At 33.6% G+C, this 25,717-nt stretch overlaps 3 protein-coding genes across 3 annotated transcripts; 1 reads left to right on the top strand and 2 right to left on the bottom strand.

Annotated features, from left to right (window-relative positions):
* Positions 1-7,119: 7,119 nt before the first annotated feature.
* On the top strand, positions 7,120-10,253 carry LOC127087653 (pentatricopeptide repeat-containing protein At1g80880, mitochondrial). The gene is made up of 2 exons (XM_051028576.1): positions 7,120-7,641; positions 8,501-10,253. Exons 1-2 carry the CDS (start codon positions 7,172-7,174, stop codon positions 9,495-9,497), a joined length of 1,467 nt encoding a protein of 488 aa, XP_050884533.1. The 5' UTR covers positions 7,120-7,171; the 3' UTR covers positions 9,498-10,253.
* Positions 10,254-13,136: 2,883 nt separating this feature from the next.
* Positions 13,137-15,800, bottom strand: LOC127087651 (putative receptor-like protein kinase At1g80870). Its single transcript, XM_051028575.1, has one exon. It carries the CDS (start codon positions 15,520-15,522, stop codon positions 13,333-13,335), a length of 2,190 nt encoding a protein of 729 aa, XP_050884532.1. The 5' UTR covers positions 15,523-15,800; the 3' UTR covers positions 13,137-13,332.
* Positions 15,801-17,483: 1,683 nt separating this feature from the next.
* LOC127087650 (uncharacterized) lies at positions 17,484-20,789 on the bottom strand. The gene is made up of 3 exons (XM_051028574.1): positions 20,602-20,789; positions 20,054-20,321; positions 17,484-17,900 (listed from the first exon to the last, which is right to left on the bottom strand). The coding sequence occupies exon 2, from the start codon at positions 20,260-20,262 to the stop codon at positions 20,086-20,088; it is 177 nt and encodes a 58-aa protein (XP_050884531.1). The 5' UTR covers positions 20,263-20,321; positions 20,602-20,789; the 3' UTR covers positions 17,484-17,900; positions 20,054-20,085.
* Positions 20,790-25,717: the final 4,928 nt, after the last annotated feature.

Below are 25,717 nucleotides of genomic sequence, written 5' to 3'. Positions count from 1 at the left end.
TGAAGAAGCGATTGAGTTTTTACTGAATATTTGTCTAATGTTCAGTCAATCGGACTCCCCAAGTCTCAGCTTGTCGAAAAGAAAGAAGGAAAAAATCTAATTGGAAATAAAATCGTGGCAGTATCAAGGGTCGAACGGGATCAAGTGCATTTGTATGTTCTGCACAATGAGAATGAGGTTGAGCCGTATGTTGAAATTCACAAGGATGTTCTCCGAGGTTTAAATCCCAATAGAAATGAAAATTGGATAGTACGAGAGCACAATCGATGTTTTATACCTTGGTTTAAGGATCATATTTATTCAAAGTATTATTCAGATCCCGCTTCAATAACAGAAAGGTTGAGATGCTTAGCATATGGTCCAAGTTTCCATGTTTTTTCTTATAGCGCATACGCGATTAATGGATACACATTTTATACCAAAGAACAAGATGATAAAAGTACTATGCAGAATAGTGGTGTCACCGTGGTAGCTGAAGCAATGCACATATCAAGTGTGAAGGACTTAAACCCCAAATTTGCAAATCTGTCGTATTTTGGTGTTATCGAGCGCATTTGGGTGTTTGATTATGAGAAGTTTCAGATTCCTATATTTGGTTGCAAGTGGGTTGAAAATAATAACGGCATTCGAATGGATAAGTCAGGATTTTTGCAAGTGGATCTTAATAGGGTGGGATACAAAGATGAGTCTTTTATTCTAGCCTCTCAAGCTAGACAAGTGTTATATGTCAATGATCCGAAAAGTACGAAATGGTCTATAGTTCTTTTTTCCAACAAAGTAATTGATGAAAACACTGGAGATCACGGTGATATTGATGTTGAGATTGAATCGTTTACCAGAAATGATCAAGATGAGAAAATTATATCAAATGATTCATATATTAGAAATGATCATAATGAGGGTATTTGGATCAATCCAACCGTCCGTGTTGTTAAGAGACATGTAGAACATATTCCAACCAAGAAAAGAAAGAGAACTTAGTGAAAAAGGTACAGGTCAAATGATTTTAATTGTTTTCTTTATTACAGGTAAAATGGCTTTTATGATTTTAATTGTTTTTATATTTGTCATCTGATTTTAATTGTTTTCTTTATTACAGGTAAAATGGCTATTATGAAGCCAATCATTCGTGCAAGGGGCAAGGGATACTTGAAAGTATCAATTGATATTTGTTTAGATGGAGATGTTCCATTGTCGTCAAGCCTCATTCGCGTAGATGATGATGCTGGATATTTGAAAGTATCCCTCTACGACAATGGAACATGTCCATCTAAACAAATATCAATTCTATCTTCAAAAGATAAGGGACCAAAAATATAAGGGGATTACGCAGCAAATCGAGTCAGTTGCATAAAAAAAAGGTATAAACACAATTATATGATATTTATGCATAGAAAATGTTAATTCTTGATCTTATACTTCACCTAACTAATTTTATGATATTTTAGGTTCATGCTATTGATATTGAACAAAAAGAGGTTGTTGCTAAGAAGACTGCGGCTAGCAAAAAAAACATACATCTCAGAGATGCTTTTGCTACTTAGTTTTATTTCTTTTTAAGTTATGAATTGGTTGTATATTTAGAATCTTTAGAAGTTAAACGATTATATATCAGTGGATTGTTGTATATAAGGCTTGTTGAATGCAATGTGTGAAAAAGACTTCAAATTATACAGTTTTAGGTGTACTGCTTAAATATACAGGTTGTCTAAAATAAATAAATAAATATAGCGCTTTTTAAAAAAAAAATTTAAATAACCACCCACTTTAGAGGGCGCTTTCCAAAATAAGCGCCCTCTAAACCCTTTAAATTTTCACTTTAGAGGGCGCTTTCCAGTAAAAGCGCCCTCTAAACCCTTAAAAGTTTCCACTTTAGAGGGAGCTTTCCAGTAAAAACGCCCTCTAAACCCTTAAAAGTTTCCACTTTAGAGGGCGCTTTCTTTAAAAAGCGCCATCTAAAGTGGCCTTTAAAGGGCTTAAAGAGCCACTTTAGAGAGCGCTTTCACCAGGAAAAAAAGCGCTGTCTTTACCTATGCCAGCGCCAGATTAGAGGGCGCTTTAAAGCGCTGTTATAGGCCAAAAAAAGCGCCCTCTTTTCCCTTATTTGGCGTAGTGCTTGAATTCCAATATATTATATATCCAATGATATCTCATATCGATGTATTTTAACTTTAAGTATTTTTTTTAAAGTAAAGTCTTGGTCATCATATATGAATAATTGTTATTTGTATGAATACTTTCAAGTTATAATTGTTTGAATTCCAATATATTATGTATCCAATGATATCTCATATCGATGTATTTTAATTTTAAGTAAAAATTTGAATTTTTGTTCATGTGGATTGCGCGGTGACTGTCGTAATGACATACTTTTGTTGTTTTTTCCCTAATTCATGTAAGAATTGCTTCATCCATAACATTTTGTCACAAACTTTTGTTATTTCAATTATTTTTTCTTTTGTGGTAGACAAAACAATACACTTTTGTAGTTTTGGCTACCATAATACAACTCCTCATGAAAATGTAATTAGTAATTTAAAAGTTGATTTCCTAGAATCAATATCTCATGTCATGCGTGCATATGTGTAGCCAATCAATTCAGATCATCCACTTCTAAAGCATATACTCATTTTGAAGGTTCCTTTGAGATATCTTAAGATTCACTTCACATCATCTTAAAGATCTTTTCTGATTTAGCCAAAAATTTGCTAACAACTCCAACTGCATGTGTTATGTATGTTGGTGTGCATACTATTGCATACATTAAGATTCCACAACTAAGGTATATGACACATTTTGCGCGTGTTCCTTTTCAATTTCACTTGTAAGACTATGCTTTGAAATAATAATAAAGTGATTAGCAAGTGAGTAGTAATTGTCTTTGTTTTCTCTATGTGAAACAACTCAAATACCTTATCTATATATATTTCTAGTGATAACCACAACTTTTATTTCTTTCGATCACGACATATGGACATAAAAAGAATATATTGTGCGCGTCTCAAGTCTTTCTTAGTAAAATATTTATTCATTTAATTCTTCAACTTGTTGATCTTCTCACTGTTTTATCCTACAATCAATATATGATCAACATACAAAAGTAGTATGATAAACCCACCATCAACAAATCTCTTCACATACACATTGTGATCATAAGTAGTTCTTAAGTATCTAGGCTCAATCACGAAGGAATCAAACTTATTGTACCATTGACGTGATGACTTCTTAAGTTCATATAAACTTTTTTTTAACGACAAACTAAATCTTCTTTGACTTTAACTTGGAACCCCTTTGGATGATCCATGTAAATTTATATAATATTCATATCAAGCTCCTCAACATCTAGATTCAAACATGAAAGTACTATCTAAATAGATGACATCGTTACCACACGTGAGAAAATCTCTTCAAAGTCAATATCTTTCTTTTGACACAAGAAGGGTAAAGGCAATAAACAATAGAAGAAGTGAGCACCACAATTTCTATAGAAGAATCGGTTCTCAAAATCACTTATATGGTCTCAAGTTTGATATATTTATCTATCACAAAATCTTGCAATAACTGTTTGATGAGAAGATGTTGAATATGGGGTTGATAAGGTGGATGGAGTTTTAGAGTGACCATGCAAGGCCAATATACTGGATGAGGCCTTGAGTAGTAAATTCCTCCATGGATCCATTAAATAAAGCTAGTAAAAGATCATCATGTGAACCTTAAGTTAGGTGAGTTTTAATTTTGTCACTAGATATATCCTGTGACATCAGATAAAGGATTAGACTAGCACAAACAAATGATGGAGTTTTACAAGGGAATAGAACTCAACTCGAGTTTAACTATTGCTTTTATAGAGCTTTTTACTAGGATTACGAGACTCAACTTAACCTTAGATCGACGAACAATAAAAAAAGGATGTTAAGAGCTTATATTTTTGAAGAAATGAAAAGATGGTTAGAACGATTACATTTAGTTGAATTATCTTACAAAAACAATTATAATTCTAGCATAAGTATGAGGCCTCTGCGATGCATTGGTTTGAGATGGGTGACAAAGGGATCTTAGAAACAAAACCACTTATATAATTAAGATGATAAGAGAGAAGGTGAACATTTTGTAAAATAGGAACAAGAGTTATACTCACAATAGAAAAAGTCTTTAGAAGGAGATCATATGGTTTTTAGAGTAACTCTTACTCTAGACATTGGACAAACAACGAGAGTGAAGAAATTTGTTAGCCATCATTTCCTAGGTTCATTTCAAATAATTTGTTAGTCATCATTTCCTAGCTTCATTTCAAATAATTTCTTAGTAGGCTCACTTGTCTGTCGTTTGGGATTACCTCTCCCATGACTGGTCTACAATGAACTCCTTCATGTATTCAAACTTGTTTCTTATTTGATACACCCGTTAGTCATCCCAATTTTGAATATTATTTTTCTCTAAATGCAGTATATATAATTATTAAAAATATATATTTTTCTCTTCTTTTTTTTTTATAACAAAAGAGAGTAGAGATTCAACCGCGTTTGGGCTCAACTTAATAGAAAAGGTCATTATGATCGAAAGTGGATTGAAACCACTTGATAACAGAATTGATCCCAAAATCTTAGTGGAAAAAAAGTGATATTTTTTTCAAAATAACCAATTTTTTTAAAATAAAATCGAAAATAATCAATTTTTCAAAAAAAAATATATCAAAATAACCAAGTTTGGTAGAGGATGCTCCAGATGAATTGGCGCATCCCCAGATTGTAAAGAGAATGCGCCAATAGCATTGGCGCATGGATTGGACTCCTCATGAGGAGGCGTCAATACTAGTGGCGTCTGTATTGGGTCTCATGAGGAGGCCCCAATGCTAGTGGCGCCTGAGTGTATTTTGGTTGGTGGGTGTATGCGCCAATTCATCTGGCGCATACACCCCCTCCTATTTATTTGTTTATTTATTTATTTTAATTTTTCTTATTAAATAAATAAGAAATAGTAATATAAATAAATAAATTCATTGAATATGTAATAATTGGTTACATTGGATTGGACTGACAATAAACTAATGACCCGCCCGATTATAACGTCCCCCAGTTCCACATAATGGTGTGTTAGTTTGTCTCTGAGGTCTCCCACGATTTTCTTGAGGTGTTTGTGGTCTTTGGGTGCTGACATGATCGAGCGATGGCTGGTTGGAAGGTCCGACGGAAGTTCCAGCGATATTTGACAGATGTGTCATCATTTGCTCCCAATATTCGGAGGGGCTCTGGCCAACGGCGCTTTCGTGATGGAGTTCGGGGCCCACGTCATCGTAGTTATGGCGTTAGGGTTGGGTGAATTGGGGACGGTATAGTTGCCCAAATTGGGCCATTGAGCCATTTTGGAAACGAAGTAATGGTTCCTTGGGCGTAGTATAGTTAAACAATGGTTGTATGTTCATTGGTAGGGGGCTACGATGAAGTGACCCATATGAATAATCTGGGCTATAGACGGTTGTGGTTTCGGGGTTTGATTCTTGATTTTTTGTTTGGGTGGGTGGTATAAATGGATTGCGACGTTTGATGGTTGGTTGTTGGGTGGTTGGCATGAACGAGTTGCGATGTTGGGTGTTTGGTTGTTGTGTGTATGTGGTCGGTTGATGTTGTGTGGTTGGTTGTTGGGTTTGGGTGGGTTCACATTGGTGTTGGATGGTGAATTGTTGTGGGGCATATGATGACGAAGCATGTTGGCATGGATCCATCAAATACCGCGGATCAGACACAAATTGTTGAGTTGTTACCGACCTAAACCATGCCATATATTGTTGAGTGGCTCTTGCACCTTGGATGACTGGTTCGTTCAAAATGTATTGTCGTCGATTCCTTCATTGACGACACATGTCTTTTGTAAAGTCTCTTCAGTCAGAATAATCCCACTGTGCATCGACCCTTTTTTGATGCCAATTCCCCAAACACGTGGGAGATTCTGGAATCTGTTGTAGCATTCCGAACTGCAGTTTGACCCGGGTTATGCGAAGTTATGCGAAGAAAGAAAAAGGGTCGCCCTAACAGCACCCGGGTTCAAACCGAAATGGATACGGCGAACAAAATGGTTAGACTATGTAGTTCATGCTGTCAACCAGGTCACAATCGTAATAACTGTCCTAGTGTTGGAACAAGCACAACCAGATAAATTCAGATGTATATCTGTTGCAATATATGAAAAACTAAATTTATTTCATAGTACCTCTGTTGCAATATATGAAAAAATAAATTTACTTCATAGTAGACGTCTTTGACGAAAATACCATTACATAAAAAATAACACAAACAATTAAAACAACTAGAATACAAAAACTATGCGATTACAACCATCAAAACAATTTTGAACATGTAATGCATCATCCTACGAGCGTCTTGATCGGTCTTAATATTCACTCATTCACGCACTTCTCCGTGTTGGTTGAACGTGGACACAAGCCATTATATTCTTCTAATCCGTTCACCCTCTCCAATTTCTCCCTCTAACCAACTGTACTACGTCCGATTAAGACGTTCGAACGTATCTGTGTTCCAAAGTCGAACCTGTATCGGAGCCGCAACGGCAGAAAATATTACATCAATATTTCGTTTCTGAATGTATGCAGACATTGTTGAAACAAGGAGAATTGAAATTAATTGTTAAACTAGACAAATTATGGTATTAGCAGAAGAGTTTGAGTGAAAAATATTATATCCAAGGCGTGGTATTTATAGAGACGGGACATCCATTGTACAAAACACGTGGGCGCTTGAGGGATTGACGCCCACATGACCATCACATGCAGGCGCCAGATGAATTGGCGCCCACCAATCAAAATACATTCAGGCGCCACTAGCATTGGTGCCTCCTCATGAGGAGTCCAATGCATGCGCCAATGCTATTGGCGCCTCCTCTTTACAGTGTGAAGATGCGCCAATTCATCTGTTGCATCCTCTATCAAACTTGATTGTTTTGGTTTTTTTATAAAAAAATTGGTTATTTTCAAAAAAAAAAAATTGAAAAAATGGATTATTTTAAAAGAAAATTCAAAACAAGTAGAGTCCATATTTTCTTTTGATTATTATATTTTAATATAGTCAAAGAATTTCATTTCACAAAAAGCTTTATGCAGTTGATAGTTTATTAAGAGCTTTTATTATAAATCATCACTTAGGTGGGAAGGTTTCCAATGGCTCAACTGTGTCGCTTTTACCACTCAATTTCAAAGGGGCTTCAGGCTTTTGCAATTCTAAAACCTTCTTACCCTTTTGCATCTTTCTCTCAGGCATTTTATCAAACACTTTCACTACCCTCTTCTTCAAAGAGTCAATATCCACCTTTGAACTTCGAATTTGATTTGGATGATCCAGCTCTACTGCAATTCCTCCAATTGCTCAAAAAGGATGATAAACATTGCCTTTCATCACTGGAACCAAGTAAAGATTTGATATGTTCCGCAATTTGGGTCTTAAGGGAAGATTGGAAACATGCATTGCGTGCCTTCGAATTGAATAGCTATTGTAATGATGAGAAAGCTTGCAACTTGATGATTTGGGTTTTGGGAACTCACGGAAAGTTTTCTACTGCTTGGTCCATTGTTCGAGATATGCACAGCTCGTCTCTCTCCACGCATCAGGCTATGCTTATTATCATTGATAGGTACATTACTATTCATTATCCTTCTTATGAATGAATTCAAACATAAAATCATACGCCTTTTGTATTGAAAATTGCCTGTTCATCTTCACGAATTGCTAAAATTGGTAGTATGCTATGAAGGACCATCACCCCCAAACACGACCACAACGGTGACGCCAATAATAATTTGAAAAAAATGAATAAATTAAACATATCGGCGCAGGTGTCTGATACCAACACGGGCACATACACTATTTTATACATAGGTAGTATGTAGGAAGGAAAAATATGAAGCAACATTCACTTTTGATGTATGGGATTGTTTCTGCTTGAATTCTTCTTTGCCATTACTGTTGTGTGGATTTTGGTTGTGTTTAACTCAACCCTATGAAACCTGCTTGTAAAATGACTTATTAACACATTTTAGGCCATATTTCATCCAAAGTGGGACGCTCAAGGCAGCACCTCATGCCTAAGACTAAACATCTGGAGTGTGACTTGAGTGACTCGATTGTGGATGGTCCACGAGTCTTAGATAGACTTTGATACTATGTTAAAATATGGGTTGAGCATAACTAAAAAATATAAATCTGATTTGTTAGGTGAAGGATACCTCCCACATATAAACCTATTTTTAAGTCGCATCACATCCAAACTGAAACTCTCAACATCTTATAACCGATTAGGTTGTGATTTTTCTCGCAAATTATGACACTTAGTTTTTACTGTCGGGCTTCCTTTAAACTTTTATGGCTCATTTGACTGTCTTGTGTTAATGATAAATTTCACCAATTCTTGTTAGTGTCACACCTACTCTATTGATTTGATATCAGATAACTCAGTTTTCCCCCTATTCACAGTGTTATTTTATTTCAATCAGATATGCATATGCAAATAACTCTGCGAAGGCTATTGAAACATTCAACTTTATGAACAAGTTCAGATTGACTCCTGATCAGAAAGCATTCCGTGCACTTTTGACTGCTCTTTGTAAACATGGTAACGTTGAAGAGGCTGAAGAGTTTATGCTAGTGAACAAGAATCTCTTCCCGCTTGAAATCGAGAGCTTCAACATTATTCTTAATGGATGGTGTAACATAACAACTGATGTATATGAAGCAAAAAGAGTTTGGAGAGACATGTTAAAATACTGTTTAACACCAGATGCTACTTCATATAGCCACATGATTTCCTGCTTTTCAAAGGAAGGGAATCTTTTCGACTCTCTTAGACTCTATGATCAGATGAAGAAAAGGGATTGGATCCCGGGGATAGAGATCTACAATTCTTTAGTGTATGTCTTAACTCGTGAAAATTGTCCGAAGGAAGCTCTCAAGACTATAGATAAGTTAAAGGAACAAGGTTTGCAGCCTGATTCTGCCACATTTAACTCCATGATAGTGCCTCTTTGTGAAGCTGGAAAACTAGCAATGGCAAGAATAGTGTTGAACACAATGGTAGAGGAGACTATTAGTCCAACTGTTGAGACCTACCACGCATTTTTTGAAGCAGCAGATTATCATGGAACTTTAGAATTTCTGAGTAAGATGAAAGGTTCTGGCTTGAGTCCAAATAAGGATTCCTTTCTTATAATTCTGGAAAAACTCTTTAAGTTGAAGCAGCCTGTAAATGCATTGAAAATTTGGGCCGAAATGAAGAAATATGAAGTGGTGCCCAGTTGTATTCATTATAGAAAAATGGTTGAAGGGCTTATATCATGCAGGTGGTTCATAAAAGCCAGGGATTTTTATGAGGAGATGATCTCAAATGGATGTTCCGAAGATCCAAAGCTTAACAAAATCCTTCAGAAAGAAGTACTCGGTAGCGGTGATAAAAGAAAACAGAATGTTAAAAAGGCTAATAGTGATAAAGTGTGAGAGTTTGGAAAGTGATAAATTGAAAAAACAATTTCACCCAGAGCAGAGGAGATAGAAAAGTTCTCTATCTTGGAGCAGAGAAACAGAAGCTCCCGATTTGTATTTTGCAATTCTGCATTCTACCATTGTGAATCTTGTAGCATTTTCATTGCCAATATGGTTAATTAAAGGCGACATTTCTCGAGTTCACTCCATAGTTGTGGTAGTGTGGTTGCAATCTCTTGACAACCTGCCTAAGTTTTAAAATTTACTACAAGAGCGGATGTACTGAATAAATTGGTTGCAGCTGCTGCTGCATGTTCTGGCCTTATATTCCATTGTCTTGATTGTGTCCTGTGGTTCCTCATTCAAAAGCATGAGAAGTTCATATTTTGGTTGTCTTCCTGGGAGTTCTATCTAATAAAATTGCAAGGATTTGCGTTGCAAGAACTCGGCTTGGTCTGACATTGTATGTGTGAGTCCAATTTTCTCCCGCTGAATATAAGTCCAAGAAAACACTCTTTGACATATAAACTTCCATAGTGATCCTTACTCAAAACAATTATAATATCTTGGTCCCTTTTAAAATTCAAAGTATTAGGAATACCTCCAAAAATTACTGACAAAGTTATCATCATATCTTGGTGCTTGATATTTTACAGTTTGTGCATGTGTATTGAATACTCTATCTGCATGTTGGTTAATACTTTAAAAATAAGAATGTGTAGATTGATTTCATTCACTACTCATAACTTAGATGCGCCGATTTCTCAGTTATTTGGGAATTTGCAAGTTTTTGTTTTGCACTTGTTCTTTTACTTTATGCTGAATTTTGTGGAAAATGTATACGGATAATTGTTAAGAGTTCCACATTATATATAATCTGAATATGTGTTTATGAATGGGGGGCAGTCCTCGTTCCATCAACCGATTTTGTAGGGTTGAGTTAGGTTCAACTATATTTCTTAACGATAATGAATGATTCTGATATTACATTATTACTAATAATTTTAATTCTATGAAATATAGTAATGTATCACAAACTATTTTATATAATTTGAATGTGGCATTCATTTAAACACAATTATTTTCATAAATAAAAAAATCAAGTAGCTGATATAATTTAACCAAATGATCTTAATCAAAATGTAAAATTATATTCACTTCCTTTGAATGTTCAATTTCAAACTTTTGACATCTATGATTAAGGGAAAAAAAACCTTTCATAGGTGATGACAATTGTTCCTATATTTAATATATTTAATGAGCACTCACAAAAATTACTCATAAGAGATAGAATTAAAAATCCATAAAAATAGATATAAACGTGTGCACGGGTAATTATCGTATGGATGCGAATACGGATACCGTAATTCTCACATCGTCTGAAACCTATACCTCGTCCCATACCTGACAATGTATATTTATATATTTTAATTTATATCATCATATAAAAATATATGTCTATATTTTTTTTAAAATACATTTTTAATATAAGTGTTTCTTTATTTAATAATTCAATAGTAATTTTTTAATAGTTAATTTTGTTAAAAAAATTAAAATAATATGATACTTTCATCTATTTCAATATATTAAATATTAAGCAGTAAATAAAACATAATGGTGTGAATATAATAGTGTTGTATTTTTGTAAGGAAAATTGGTTACCATATGATAATCTATGTATGATATGCATAGTCTTATAAAGCAAAAAAAGTTCCATTTGGTAGGTATTCTTTTTTAATGAATATTATAAAATTAATAATGTAATGAAAAAATAGATAATAAATAATGCATCTGTTTGTTTCTTTTGTTCCTATAATAAACTACATGGTTTGCGGAAGAGCAGTTGAGTAGGTACACATGATGCACTCCTCTTTCCTCTCATGCAAGGACTTGGATCTTTTACACTGCCTGCCTGGATCCTTCAAACTTTTATTAATGAATATGGTAATATTATCAAGTGGTTGACATTAATGCAAATTGAAATTCGTGGTAAAAAAAAGACAATAGGTGTTTACATTGGATCGCAAATTCCAAGATGATATCAGAGTCTATCATAAGTCTGATATTGGACTTTCTGCATCGTCCACACTTTGGGCTCATTGAAGCCCACACATGAGGAGTGTGTTGGAATTTCCATCTTAATTGTGGTTCGTCCCTAATAGTCTTAATTGCGGTGCTCTAGTTTGTCTTTGTTGCAGCCTCCAACACTTTTCTTGTGTTGGGTTTGAATGGATGAATTTAGTCTCAAATTGATTAGAGATATGCTTTGTGGTGTGTTTATAAGTGGTTCCAATTCCCACTCTACAAGCCGGTTTTGTAGGGATTAGTTAGACTGACCCAAATTCTGAGATGTGTTAAGTATCTCACATCGGATAATATTGTCTAAATATATGTTTATAAGTGAGAGCAATCTTTATTCTATAAATCTGTTTTGTAAGGTTGAGTTAGGTCCAAGCATATTTCTTAATATAATATCATATCAGAGTTTAATTTAATATCCAATGAACCACATGCTATTAGGTTTTTGCTATCGAACCATACATAGTATATTTTCACGTTATAGATATTCGGTCATGGGCATGAAAGAGTGTGTTAAAAGCACCACATCAAATAATATATAATCCGAATATATTTATAAGTAGGAACAATTCTCTTTCTATAAATCGATTTTGTATAATTGAGAGACGATATAGTGGAAAATGATTGTGCGAGAAAACCGAAACTCAATTCAAAATAAATTTGTTAATATTGCTTTAGCTTTCTTTTGTCGTTTGCTTGTAAAAAGAAAGTATATTCTTTTAATAAAAATGTGACTTTTAGAAAAAGGAAAATGGAAAAAGAAAAAGTAAATAGCGCATGCAATTATGAGTGAAAATAAAAGACTAGACTTTAACCATTTGGTAGAGATTTTTCAAAACAGACCCTTCATGTGTTTCAAACTTTTAAGCCTTAACTCCAATTTTGTGCACCTAATAGCAAGATATCTGATTAAGTTAAAATAAATATCTTATTTATATTAGTATTTTGTTCAAGACTTAACCCCAATTTTGTGAATCCAAATATTAGATAGAATACAAAATTATGGTAATTAGATGATTAGTTTAATCTATTCAAAGTATTAACATGTACAAGTCTCTATTCAAATAGTAAACATAACTTAGAATATAAAATTTTGTAATAATTTATCAATATGGTTGAAGTCGATAATGTTTGTTTGTTTGTTTGGACGTTATTACCAGAGTTTAAACTCAATATTTATAATTGTTTGTGTGAATTTCTATTAATTATTAACACTTCATTTATACTAATATTATTTAGTTGCACGCTATTACCCGGGTTTAACCATGATATTCATGATTTCGTGTGTGAATTTTTAGTGGTATCACTTCATTAAAAAAATCATTTCATTTCAATTTTGTCATTATTATACAAAGTGGATTTTTTTTTTTTTGGATTAGGAATGAGATAGAACACAAGCACTTATATTTCATAGTGACTTACTTTAGCCTTTGATAATGACATATATTCTATGGTCCATCCATCCATTATACCACAATCAATATCAAACCCCATTTTAGGTTTTAACTTCAATTTGTTTCTTAACCAAAAACCAACCTAGTTCTTGGATTTAACATCTTAAAAATAGACCAACCATTGTTGCAAAAATGAATCTTTGTGCTATCTTCTTCTTTCCTCAATCTCTCATCATCAACATGAACTACTACATTAACTAAATACATGTAACAAATAAGATAGGATACACTAAATGTTTTCTCAATATATAAAAAAATAAACCAACTTGTGTTCATGTTAATGCACAAAGAAACATTCAACATTACAAAAAAAAAACCTATACTTCTGCATTGCCCTTCTGTTTCCTCCTTGATCTTGATCTGCTGTATAATCTGGACGGAGGAGACGGCGAGAACTCGAACGGAAGCGGCGGAAGCTCCATCTCCCCTTTCAAAATCTTAACAATGTCGCCGATATCCGGCCTCAACTCCGGAATTTTCTGTAAACAAATGAGTGCCAAGTTGATACACAAACTTGCCTGTTCCTTATTGTAATCTCTCAATTTCTCATCAACTAGTTCCAAAATGTTACTGCCACTAGCCTGAGCCAAATGTCTACACCAGCTTATCAAATTCGCTTTCTCTAACTTCATTGGAGATGCAAGAACATGTAATGGTCTTCTACCTGATACAATCACAAGCATCAAAACTCCGAAACTGTATATATCCGCTTTCTCCATTAAGAATCCACACCCTCCATACTCCGGCGCAACGTAACATAATGTCCCTCTCATACTAGTCGTGCTGCTCAGTTCGCGGCTGAAAAGATCGCCACTCCACATATCACTTCCCATCGAACGCGAGCTTTTCTTCCTCCAACCTCTCCTGAAGCTAAACTCGCCGTTTTGCTCGCACTCGTTCGGTCCTTCCTCTCCTCCATAGTTCTTATCACTTTCACAAAGATAGAACCTTCTACCTAAGCCAAATCGCGGAACTTTCAATTTCAACCCTTTCTTCCATTTCGTTTCAAGACTTCTCAGCTTGTTTCTCTTCTTCTTGCTTAACTCATCAAGATGTTCTTCTTTCCACCATTCTTGCATCTTCCTATTCTTCTTCATCTTCTTCTTCTTCTTCTGGTTTTTCTTTCCATTCACCTCTTTCATATCAACAACTCCATTATCAGTATCTTCCGTCGCAGAAACATGTAACCGAGTTCCATTTACAATTGCATCATTATTACCTTTATCTATTGGACTTGAATTTTCCAACTCAGATTTCTCCTGAATGCTGTTCATGTTCTTAGTATTCGCGATACCGTCATCATCCCAATCAGCATTCGATGGACAAATCTGACTCCCAATCCATTCCTTAACATAATCTTTACTACACAATTCACCACTTCCATCTTGTCTCCACCACCAATCTTTTCCCCATTTTTTCCCATTTTCCTTCTCATCATCAACCAAACAAGCATTATTAACAGCCAAATCCTTACTATAATCATTGCTGCAAAACTCATCATCATAAGGAACAAACATATCAAAACTTGAAACTTCTTTACCTTTTACATCTAAACTCCTACTTTCACTCTCACCAACAATATTAGCATTATAATTCAAAGAGTTCAAGTTCAAAGCTTTACCATTTAAACAAGTCCTACTATTTTTCGACGAAGACGAAGCTTGCAAAGCAAGAGCAAAATCAACTTCACTAACACTCTCAACAGGAGTACCAATTACAGGAGTTTCTACTGTCAAATTACCTGAAAGATCCTGACTTTTCCAAAGATCCTGACTCTTCCCCAAATCTTGGCTAAACAAATCAACTCCAAATTCACCCTCCACCTTAATCCTTGACAACCCAAAATCCGAGATCTTCCCGCGAAACTCGGAATCAAGCAACACATTGCTTGGCTTAATATCACCATGAATCACAGGTGGATCACATCCAAGGTGCAAAAACTCCAATGCTCTAGCAACATCCATTATGACACAAAACCTTCTCTCCCAACTCAAACCAAAACACTCATCACCAAAAAGTGACTCTTGCAAGCTTGCATTAGGCATATACTCATACACCAAAATCCTCTTATTCTTTTCAACACAATAGCCCAAAAGGGTCACCAAAAAAGGTGATCTCAACCCTCCAAGAATCTGCAACTCATTCTGAAACTCTCTCTCAGATTGCAAAGACAAAGAATCCAAACACTTGATAGCAATAAATTTTCCATCTTTAAGAACACCCTTAAAAACAGTACCAGAACCACCTTTGCCAATGACATTGGCAGTGTCAAAACCATTGGTAGCAAGCTTTAAATCCTTGTAAGAGAATCTCTGCAGCTTCAAAGGAGCACTAGCATCATAAGGTATAGTCTTAGCTCTATGAACAAGAGAAAGCCAAAGATGGTAAAGAAAGTAGAGAATTGAAAACACAATGACCACAGAAGCTGAAATGGTGAGTGCTATGAATAGAAACTTGGGTTTGGTGAAAAGATTGGAACTTGATGAAGGGAATTGTCTTGAAGGCATTATGGTGTGAGTGAATGAATGAAAAATGATCACAAGTAATGAAGAAGAAGATGAAGATTGTGATGTTGGTTTTTCATGACTACTTTTTGTGTTAGTTTTATGAAATTGGCATCCAAAGTGAATTGCTTTACAATTAGATAATGATTAGAGAAGAAACTGTTTTCTTTTTTTCCTTGATTTATGGTTTTCATTATTTTAGTGATATAATAGGATGAGATTAAGATTGGCAATTGGGGAAGAGAGTGATGAATGGACCCAATGTGCTTTTTTGACTAAAGAGAAACTTTTTATGGCAAAGTCTTGGAATACTTATTATTACTATGATATCATAAGAATTGAGATTTTATTTTAATCATCTTTCCTAACTAAATTGATTATTTAAAAACACATTCTACTTTCCATCAAAATACTAGTTGTTTATTATTGGTTGAATAAATGAAGCATTGGAATCAATAGGATGAAATTGAAAGGAAAAGTGAGTTCTTCTTTGCAGTAATTTTGTCTTTATGTGGCATGACCAGGGCATTGTTTGGAATCTAGAGATACTGTCTATTTTTAAATTATTTATAGCTTGTAGTTTTTGACCAAAGGTTTACATTTCACACTAGGAAGCACAAGTTCACATGGTTTGATGTCAATAATTTCTTGTTCTCCATTATTCTCACATTGCACCTCTGGTCCCATCTTGCACTCACAATGCATCATCATTTTATTAAGCTTTCACTAAAGTATATCCTTATTGTTAGGGGTCACAGTTGAAGATATAAATTACTCTAAATAATTTCACTTTTGTAATAAATATATTTTGAGCATTAGTATCCTTTATCAAATGAAACAAATTTGATGTCTATCTTATTTTATTTTTTTTCACAATAAACTAATTAAAAGAAATGTTAATGAACCAAACTATATTATACTAACGGTTCTAGAACCGAATCATATGATAAATAAACCAAACCGAGCCAAAACTAAAAATGAAAAGTTAAAAATTTCTAAACAATATATAAAATCAATAGTTTTGATTCTGAAATTAAAATGATTTGGTTCAAATAGCTTTTAACTATGATTTGATTCAATTCGATTTTCTCATAAAATCATACAAAAACAGCCCTAAAGGCAACCTTGTAATTTGGAAAATGTACCACATGTCACATTATTTGTACTATAATATCATATGTAGTTCAATGATTTCGCCATTGTAGGCCCTTTTTCTTTTTTTGACAAACCGTTCTTATTCTCTTTTTTTTTGGCAAACGGTTCTTGTTGAATGAGTAAAAGTTTAATAGTTTAAAGAAACAATTACAAATTTTGTAATCAAATTCAAATTTTTATTTTTTAAAACTCAGTATGAACTCGTAAGACTAGGGACTGGTTCCAAATTTTCAACAAAAAAACCAACCATTTAAAAAGTAAATACGTAGAATGATGTGAGTTTCACACTCCTACAATTAAGTGTGCAACTACTAATTTCACTGGATTAACTGAACTATTTTTTCATTTAAAATGACCAAACGTTTAATTAAGCTTAATTTTTCATAAGCAAAAATAATTATTAACTTTAAAACTTTTCTTAGTGCACATATATCTTAACTCTTAAGTAATCACATTATTCAAAGTTAAAATAAGTTAGGATATAATGTGAAAATACTAGTAATACTTAGAAGTAAAAAAGCTAAAGTAAATTCTCTAGACTTGAAGAGAACTTATGCTGGCAGTACATTTAATGATAGAGGCTCTACTTTCTACTTTTTGGTATTGAATAAAGATCATAAGTTACATGTTAGTATGGTGTCCACATCATGAAGGGCCAATGCGTATGATTTGCATATGCAATATATATGCATGTCATAGGTCTCTTTGTTACTTTACTATCCCACTCATACAAAAAAGGAATAGCACATAGACTATAGACCAGACAATATTAGCTGTCCTATAACAAAGGAATAATAAAAGATGGAATGTCGTTGTTGAGCAGTGGATTACATTGCATTATGTAATATGTATAGTGTACAATGCACTGCAGAATCAGAGGTAGCAATATCAATAACAAGCAGAAGAAAATGGGTGTGGGACAATAATGACAAGCTTTAATTTGTCTCTTGAACATTTTTTCCTCTTCTATTGGGTATGCAATCATATACTTACTACTTTTACACCATGGATTCCATTAATATTCTACCACATTAATTTGAGTTAAGAGATGCAAACAAACATTGGAGTATAAAATGTGTATAAAAATATATTTTTTTTAATTTTTAAAGATGGAAAGAGAAAAACTATAGTTAGAATGACAAGTCTTCCCAATTTGGTATTTTGGGTTTTTTAAGCACTTTTTTCTCTACCTCCAGATTCTCCTATTGTTTGCTTCCAAAGAAATCCTGAAAAAGGTAGAAACAATATTACAGTTGATTCAAGTACAGCAGCACCAAGCTTATACCAATTGAACCAGTTATTTACCCCCTGCCCCAACTTTCACACGACATATCTAATCTATAAATAATCATCACAAACACTCCCTTCATGACTCATAACTTGTTTACATGTGACAGCTTTCGATGGGATCAACGGCGGTGTTTCGTGAGAGTGTTGATGTCTAGGAGCTTCGAGCTGCCATAGAGAACTGCCTTAACCAGACAGAGGATACTGAATGATCGTTATTTTGACGTTTATTTTCTATTTGATATTTATTTATACAAACTGCAGATAACAAAAGACGACTAAACAGTCCCGTTAAGCCAGCTCAGTTGGTAGCTGTGTAGAGACATCACGTGTAGGGGCGCAGATTCAAACCCACGACATCCTACTTGTTAATCTTTAAAGGGTGAATTCCAGCCACTAAGCTATTTGAACAAAAAAATGGAGACTAAACATTGTCTATCATTCATAAAATCAACAAAAAGAAAGCCCGGATTCTGACAATATACAGGGTCTTGAGTAAAATGTAATTAACTTCAAACTATAAATCCATATAAAGTTGTAGACTTATAGTTGTTAGTATTACAAGGATCTAGTTTGTTGGGTTGGATGAGGATTTAGGTATTGTCCTTGGAAGAAAATAACTAACCACCGGCAAGTCATTGTATAAGAAAGTTTAGACACTCACTCACGGGAGAAAGTAACAAAATTGATTTAACTTTTAATAAAGAATAGATGCTTAACATTTGTTGGCCAAAATTGATCAAACATCCAAAAATCTCATGTTTACTAAAAATGATAAAAAGTAGCTTTTACATTAAGTTGCAAAATTTAGACTACAGATTTCATCAAACCAGTTTTAGATTAAAAACATCCAAACACAAATAGCTTCAGCTCAAATTCAATTCTGACTAGAGCAATTTTACGAAAAACAAGATTATTCAGAAACACTTTCCCCAAGAACTTACCCAAACATACACAATCTAAACTAACTCATTGACCTCTATTTTCTTTCTGTGCAATTTACACTCACCATTAACCCATTTACCTTGCACACGAACCATACATTGATTGACTTCTGTGCATACTTCTCTAACTACACCCATGGATATTGAGATACAGATTGATTAGAGAGAGAACCTCAATGAAAGGAAGATCAAACACAACACACATTTCTCATTGGCATTAAAAGGATATTTCGGTTGATCTATCTAAACTTTATATATTTAATGAGTTAATATTCTCTACCCTCAAAATCTCCCCAATACTGGAGGAGTCCCAATTGAGTGAGGAGGAAGTTGACTCCCCTCTAGTCCCTTCATCTTCCTCACCCTTGAAAACAGTAAACCAAACAACAAAAATTTAAAATAATCCTTCCCATTCCCTCTCCCCACATCTTATCCCCGTCACTTCCACTATACCGATACTATATATGGATCCATGTTTGCTCATTGTGGATGATAACCTTGCATTTTCTATAACTCTTTACGTAATCATCATATATACAGTTTGTAATAAATGAAAGAACCAACTGTACAGCTAATATACATCAAAAGATCACATCCCAAAAAGCCTTTATTCTTTTGGAAGGGAGATCCTCGAGACTTAAATACCACATCGACCCTCCATCATGTTTGTGAAATGTAAGACATGCCATTACATATATGAAGAGAGGGTGGCATCGACAACGAATTGTGGATTACTAATGGGCACACATGAAAACAACAATAATGACAGTCCAAGTCTCATTTCACTAGGATTTAAGACACACATGAGTAAATGAAAATACACATCCCATCAAACTACAAATAGAAGATGTAGATAAACAATCAAGATACAAATTGTTGCACAAACATGATAATACCGTAAAAGAGAAAACTCCAATCGAAAATCATCAATAACAACATAAGGTATAAAGTTTGGTTGGATAATCAATACAATTCCAATTACCCATGAAACAAATATGACAATTTAGAGCACAAATGCCCATGTCTCTATTGGAAAAGGATAAAATATTGCTTCCGTAAAATCTTCCACTGATCTATATTTTCAAATTAAGATATTTGATCCTATAGTATCCATGATTTAAAACAAAAAAAAAAGTTTAAACAAGAACCTGATTCAAGTATAGTATCATTCAGGAACTAATCATTCATCATTGTCATCCTTCTTCTTGGGTTTGCGGTATGTTTCCTCGGTGATTTTAGCCATGAACAAAACAGTATCAGCCAGCTTAGCAATATTAGGTACTTTATAATTCTGAGCCACATAAACTCCACAAACTGTTCCAGCTATAAAAGAAAAGCAACCCCTAATTATACCCATTGTTGCTCCAGCACCAGCTACGAACCTTTACTATCAAGATATCGCTTCAGCAAGAATCACTGTTAGGATCACAATTAATCAAATCAGCGTCTAGTCAAAATCATAATTTCAGAAGTGCTTAACCTAATTTTACTGATTTCATTTGAATGGAGTATCATTCAGTTGTAGAATCATAGTGTGGTTTTCTAAAATTAATAAAAGCATAAGATAAGTGATTACGATTATGGTGAGAATCACGTTACTGCGACGCGATTCTCTATCGCGATGGAAACGCAACCTCGCGTGCGATACACAGTCGAAGGAAAGGAAAATCCGATAAAATAGAGTAAGAAGAAAAACCTGAAGTGGAGTTCGCCACTGTTTCTGTTCTCCGATGACGATCAGTGGCGGTTGTGTTGGAAACTACGGCCCAACAAGGCGGCGGTGCTTGGATTTTGAGTTGATGGAGCTGCTTAGTAATTTGTTTCAGGACTTTAATTGTTATTTTTATTTAATATTTTTTAACTAAAAGTTCTTGTTTTTGTTTTTTAAATGTGTAGTGGTAAAATTTTAGGATCTATTGAACTGAAATTTTAAGAAAATTTTATAATATCTTTTTAAGAGATAGTAACTATTAAAATATTTGTGCTGAGATCTGTTTGGTTGATGTATTGAACGTCACAATTTTTTATTGATTATATCTAAATTTATTTAACACAGAAATTGTGATATTGATCAAAAACATTTACAAATATGAACTAATAATATGTTTGATATATGATGCATTGATCCGAGTATTAATTTCAAATACAATGGAAATATAGCTTAAATAATGAATGATATGAAATTGATGAGAAAATAATTAATAAATTGTATTAATATTGTTACATTACATGAGTAAATAGTTTTATAACTAAAAACATAAAGTTATGACATTCTTGAAATGACTTCAATAGTACTACGATTTCAATGATTTCTAGCTTTAAAAAATGTGATTTTGTTTAGTATTAGCATTGTAGTGTAAATGTGAAACTATTATACAGATAAAAAAACAATTGCATAGGAATCAAAAAAGAATATAATCAATTGAGTTATTATTTCGCATTCTTGGTTTGATCTTATCTTCTATCATTGGCAACCGATAGATACGCTTCACATATATTTGTCAATATATGTCTGCAAGGACCTTCATTACGATGAATTGTGTAAAAATCGGTTGTCATACCTCAATTTTGATAGGGCATTTTAACTTTCATCCATCAAACTTTACTTTACTTTACATCATCGGCATAGTATAACATGTATTTCGTCATGCATAATAGTTAAAATGTCGACCAAAATGATTTTTCAAATTTATAGACAGACTGGTTGAATCGTTTCTTAAATATGCATAAAATTAGCTGGTGGAAAGTTTCGAAATCAAGCTTGCAAGCGTCAACATTATTAATCTACGGTTCGCGTAGTTTGACATAGTGTGCTCATTTTATTTTTTCGACTACTTTTTCGATCGCATTTTGATCAGCCTGGGCCTCTTTAACCAAGTATTGTTTACTTTAAAATTTGATCAAAACCTATCTGTTTTCTAGAAGTTTATTTTGCACGAGGCATTATAGTGCATTCATTTGATGGGCATTTTGACGCTCAAATTTTATTCATTTTAATCCCTTTTATTTTTATATTTCTATCAAATCGTTCATAAAAATTAATAGAACTATCCATATTTTAATTTTAATTTTATTGTGTTAATTTTAAAAGGTGTGAATTTTATTTGATTTAATTTATTTTAATTGATTTTAATCTTTTAAAGCATCTATAAAAGGCATTCTAAATATTTTTAATTAATTGATCAATGTGTATTTCTTTGTTTCAATGATGACCATCATATCTATTTAATCAAGAGTTATCAAGAACTATCTACACTTTTTCCATTCACCCAATAAAATTCGAATAAAAGATTGAAAAAAAAAAGAAGGAAAAAGTTTATCTCCCTCATTTTCACGTGACTAGGGGCAGAATACTTGTTTCTCGTTTCAAAAAGCAATCTCCTCCAATTGGGAGGATACACGTGGCTCATCCAAAATGAAAAAACAAAACTTGTTTATGTCCTTACAAGGTATTTAAAGAACAATAGGGTTTGCTAACATTTTGTTTAAGTGTGTAGGATCATAACCATATAACTAATCTTGATTGTTAGCATATGTGGAGAAGTAATTTAAAGTCTGGTTCTGATTGATCAGAATCTAAACTAGTTCATCGCCTTTGAAGGCACAGACTTTGGCCTCATGACCCAGCTTTTGATGATAGCTCAGACTCTTAAGGCATGGAGAGCAATTGATTTGTACACTGAACCACAACAGTCTTGTCTTATCAAAGCCCCAGATTTCTGGACAAATTCAACTAGCATTTTCATTTTGCAAGGCTCAAGAAAAAAACATGTGACATCTTCCGTTTGTTCTACCTTTTTATAGATATCTAGTAGGATGCAAGATATTGAGAGCAATGTTATTATTCAGTGGATAAAGCTTCAAACCAGATGCAAGTCTCCAACGTCTCTCTTGACATACTTCTTCACTAAGTTTGCACGTTATATTCAAACCCTCAAATGACTTTTTTTTAATCTCTATAAAAGGAAGTTGAAAACTCAAAGGAAGGTTACATCATCACAACATATTGCAAGATATTTGGCATAAATCTGAGCTATTATTTCTTTAATTGTTATTGATTAAAGATCATAAGATTTCTTATCTTTGATTATCTTAGAAATCTTAGAAAGGTTGGAAACCTTTGTGATTGTTGCACAAGTGTTATACTTGTGATTGTTTATCAAAGTATAATAATTATCTTTTCTACTAAACTTATGTTTAAAGTAAAGGAAGTTGTTTGTTTGCGTACTTGAACAAGGAAGTCTCTTTCTAAGTTGATTGAGCAAGGAAGTCTCTTGTTTGAGGACTTGAGCAAGGAAGTCTCTTTCTAGGTTGATTAAGCAAGAAAGTCTTTTGTCTGAGGACTTGAGCAAGAAAGTCTCTTTCTAGGTTGATTGATCAAGGAAGTCTATTGTTTGAGGACTTGAGCAGAAGTCTCTTTCTGGGGTGATTGAGAACTGAAGTCTCTTGCAAGTGGGCTTGAACAATTTGTAACCTGTTTGGTTATAGTGAAAAACTCTTGTTAAGAAAAGGGGATTGGACTACTCTTAATTGAGGAGAGGAACATGGATAATCTTTGTATGTTGCTTGTATTTACTTCTAAATTATATATTTTCACTATTGTGTTTAATTCTGATATCAGAATTTGAACATTGTTCAGAATTTGAACTTACTGTTTAGAAGAAAAACAATTTTTAAGTATACGCAATCCAACCCCTTTTCTTATATATTTTTCTCACATTCCATTGGCATTAGAGCATGGTTTGTACTAAACACTTAACTGAGGTACATAAAAGATCTTGAGAAAAATATTCTTTTCATCATGCGTGAGAGTTCTGTTGTTTATAGCCCTGATGAATAGCCTCCTCGGGTAATAACAACCATGATCAAAGTACATATGTTCAAAACACCTATTTTCTAGACCACCAACATTCTGTGGAGACTCCACTTGATTTGAATGGTGGAAAAGCAAGATGTACACTCACATCATTGATCTATATGATGAATTATAGGATACTTGGAAGATGGCGTTAACTTTCATGTTGATAGTGTTGGAATGCTTTCTAATAGAAAGTCTCTCACTTTTGATCAAAAAAAGATTTATAGAAAGCATCATAGAGTGAGAGGCATTCTTGTTAATGATTTACCTCATTCTGAGTATGCAAAGATTATTGATAAGTATATTGCAAAGACTATCTTTAAATCCCTATGTTCTACCTATGAAGGTAATCAACATGTTCAAAAAGCTAAATCCAATCTTCTAATTCAACAATATGAGTTGTTCGGGATGAAGAATGATGAGAACATTGAATCTATGTCCACAAGGTTTCAATTTCTTGTGTCTGGACTTCAGGTTTTGAACAAGAACTAGACAAATGTGGACCATATCAAGAAGATTCTTAGGTGTCTTCCTGTCAAATTCAGACCCAAAGTGACTGCTATTCAAGAAGCTAAACACTTAAACTCTTTAAGTCTTGAAGGTCTTACTAGCAATATTCAAAGTCATGGGTTGGAGCTAAATGGAGATGAACCTCAAAAGCAGGTTGAAACTGTAGCTTTAAAATTTATGAGGGTATCTAAGAAATCCTCTCAAAATCTCAAAGAAGTCACTCGTGATGAAGCTTATGATGAAGAGTCTGAGGATGATGAACTAGCTTTTATCATAATTTTTTTTAAATATTTGGCAGAAATAAGAATATATTTTCTAGTAAGAGAGACAACTCCAAAGGATCAAGTTCTAGAAGTAAAGATCAAGATGGTTGTTACAATTGTAAGAAGCCCGATCACTTCATTGTTGAATACCTTAATCTTCAAAAGGACAATAGGAAAAATGAGAGCTTCCATAATAACAACTTCAGAAGCAAGTTCAAGAAAAGTCTCATGGGAAGAACTTGACAATGAAAGAGAAGATGAGGAAGCCAATCTTACTTTGATGGCTTCAACCTTCGCAAACTCAGAATCTGAAGTTGATTCTGACTTTGAGTCAAAAGGCACAGACCAAGTACTTTTTAATCTCTCCAAATCTGACTCTGGGAACTTTGAATAAGTTCGTCATGTTTCAAGTTAACCAACTTTTTCAAGAGTTAAGAATTTTTCAGAAGGCATTAGTCAAGTTGATTTGAGTTGACCAGGCGTATATAAGTTCTGACAAATTAAGCTCTGATACAAGGCTAATAACCAGAATTTCTGATACTCAAAGCCAAGACAATTTAGAATACTTTTGTAACTAGACTTCTTCGTCATGTAAAGTTATTTCTTTCATGCTGATTGAGATATTTTATATGTTAAGATTATTTTAAGTCTTAAATTCAGGGGGAGCATGCAAACCTAACTCTGAAATTCTAAGCTGAAAAATAATTTTAATAGTATAAAATTCAGGGGGAGCTTATAAACCTCACTCTTATGTTTTAATGTGATTAAACCAAGTAAAAATTGTTCATCAAAATTTATGGTTTTTAATCATCAAAAAGAGGAAGATTGTAATAACAATTTTGGTTATGTACCTATCCTTGTGTTTTGATGATAACAATTTATAGAATCTTAGAGAACAATTTCATACACTAATCAATTTGTTTAATGTGAAGATACTAAGACTCAAGTTCTAACTCTGAATGAATGACATGTGATGTCATCAAATTCTAAACCTAGTGCACTCTGACTCTGAGATATGTGGTTTACGATATGTTCAAGCTCTGGATTGTATACTTCAGCGCTTCTGACTCTATGCTTATCCAAAGCTTTACAACTTTGATGCATCTGATGCTGATATGCTCTGAAGCCTTGCTCTCTCAACACTCTGAACTATGTCACCAGACTTTGAAGACCAGGTTCTG

This window comes from Lathyrus oleraceus, chromosome 5 (assembly GCF_024323335.1).
Source record: "Lathyrus oleraceus cultivar Zhongwan6 chromosome 5, CAAS_Psat_ZW6_1.0, whole genome shotgun sequence".
NCBI classification, from domain to species: Eukaryota; Viridiplantae; Streptophyta; class Magnoliopsida; order Fabales; family Fabaceae; genus Lathyrus; species Lathyrus oleraceus.
Note: the sequence above shows the minus strand (reverse complement) of the source record. Positions and strands in the feature narration are given on the sequence as shown.

What these genes read in the sequence shown, in the direction of transcription:
- LOC127087651 (XM_051028575.1), bottom strand. Translation starts at nt 15,522, where the DNA reads ATGCCTTCAAGACAATTCCCTTCATCAAGTTCCAATCTTTTCACCAAA.
- LOC127087653 (XM_051028576.1), top strand. Translation starts at nt 7,172, where the DNA reads ATGGCTCAACTGTGTCGCTTTTACCACTCAATTTCAAAGGGGCTTCAG. An exon ending in ATGCTTATTATCATTGATAG is followed by an intron (nt 7,642 to 8,500) that starts GTACATTACTAT and finishes TATTTCAATCAG; the next exon opens with ATATGCATATGCAAATAACT.
- LOC127087650 (XM_051028574.1), bottom strand. Translation starts at nt 20,262, where the DNA reads ATGGGTATAATTAGGGGTTGCTTTTCTTTTATAGCTGGAACAGTTTGT.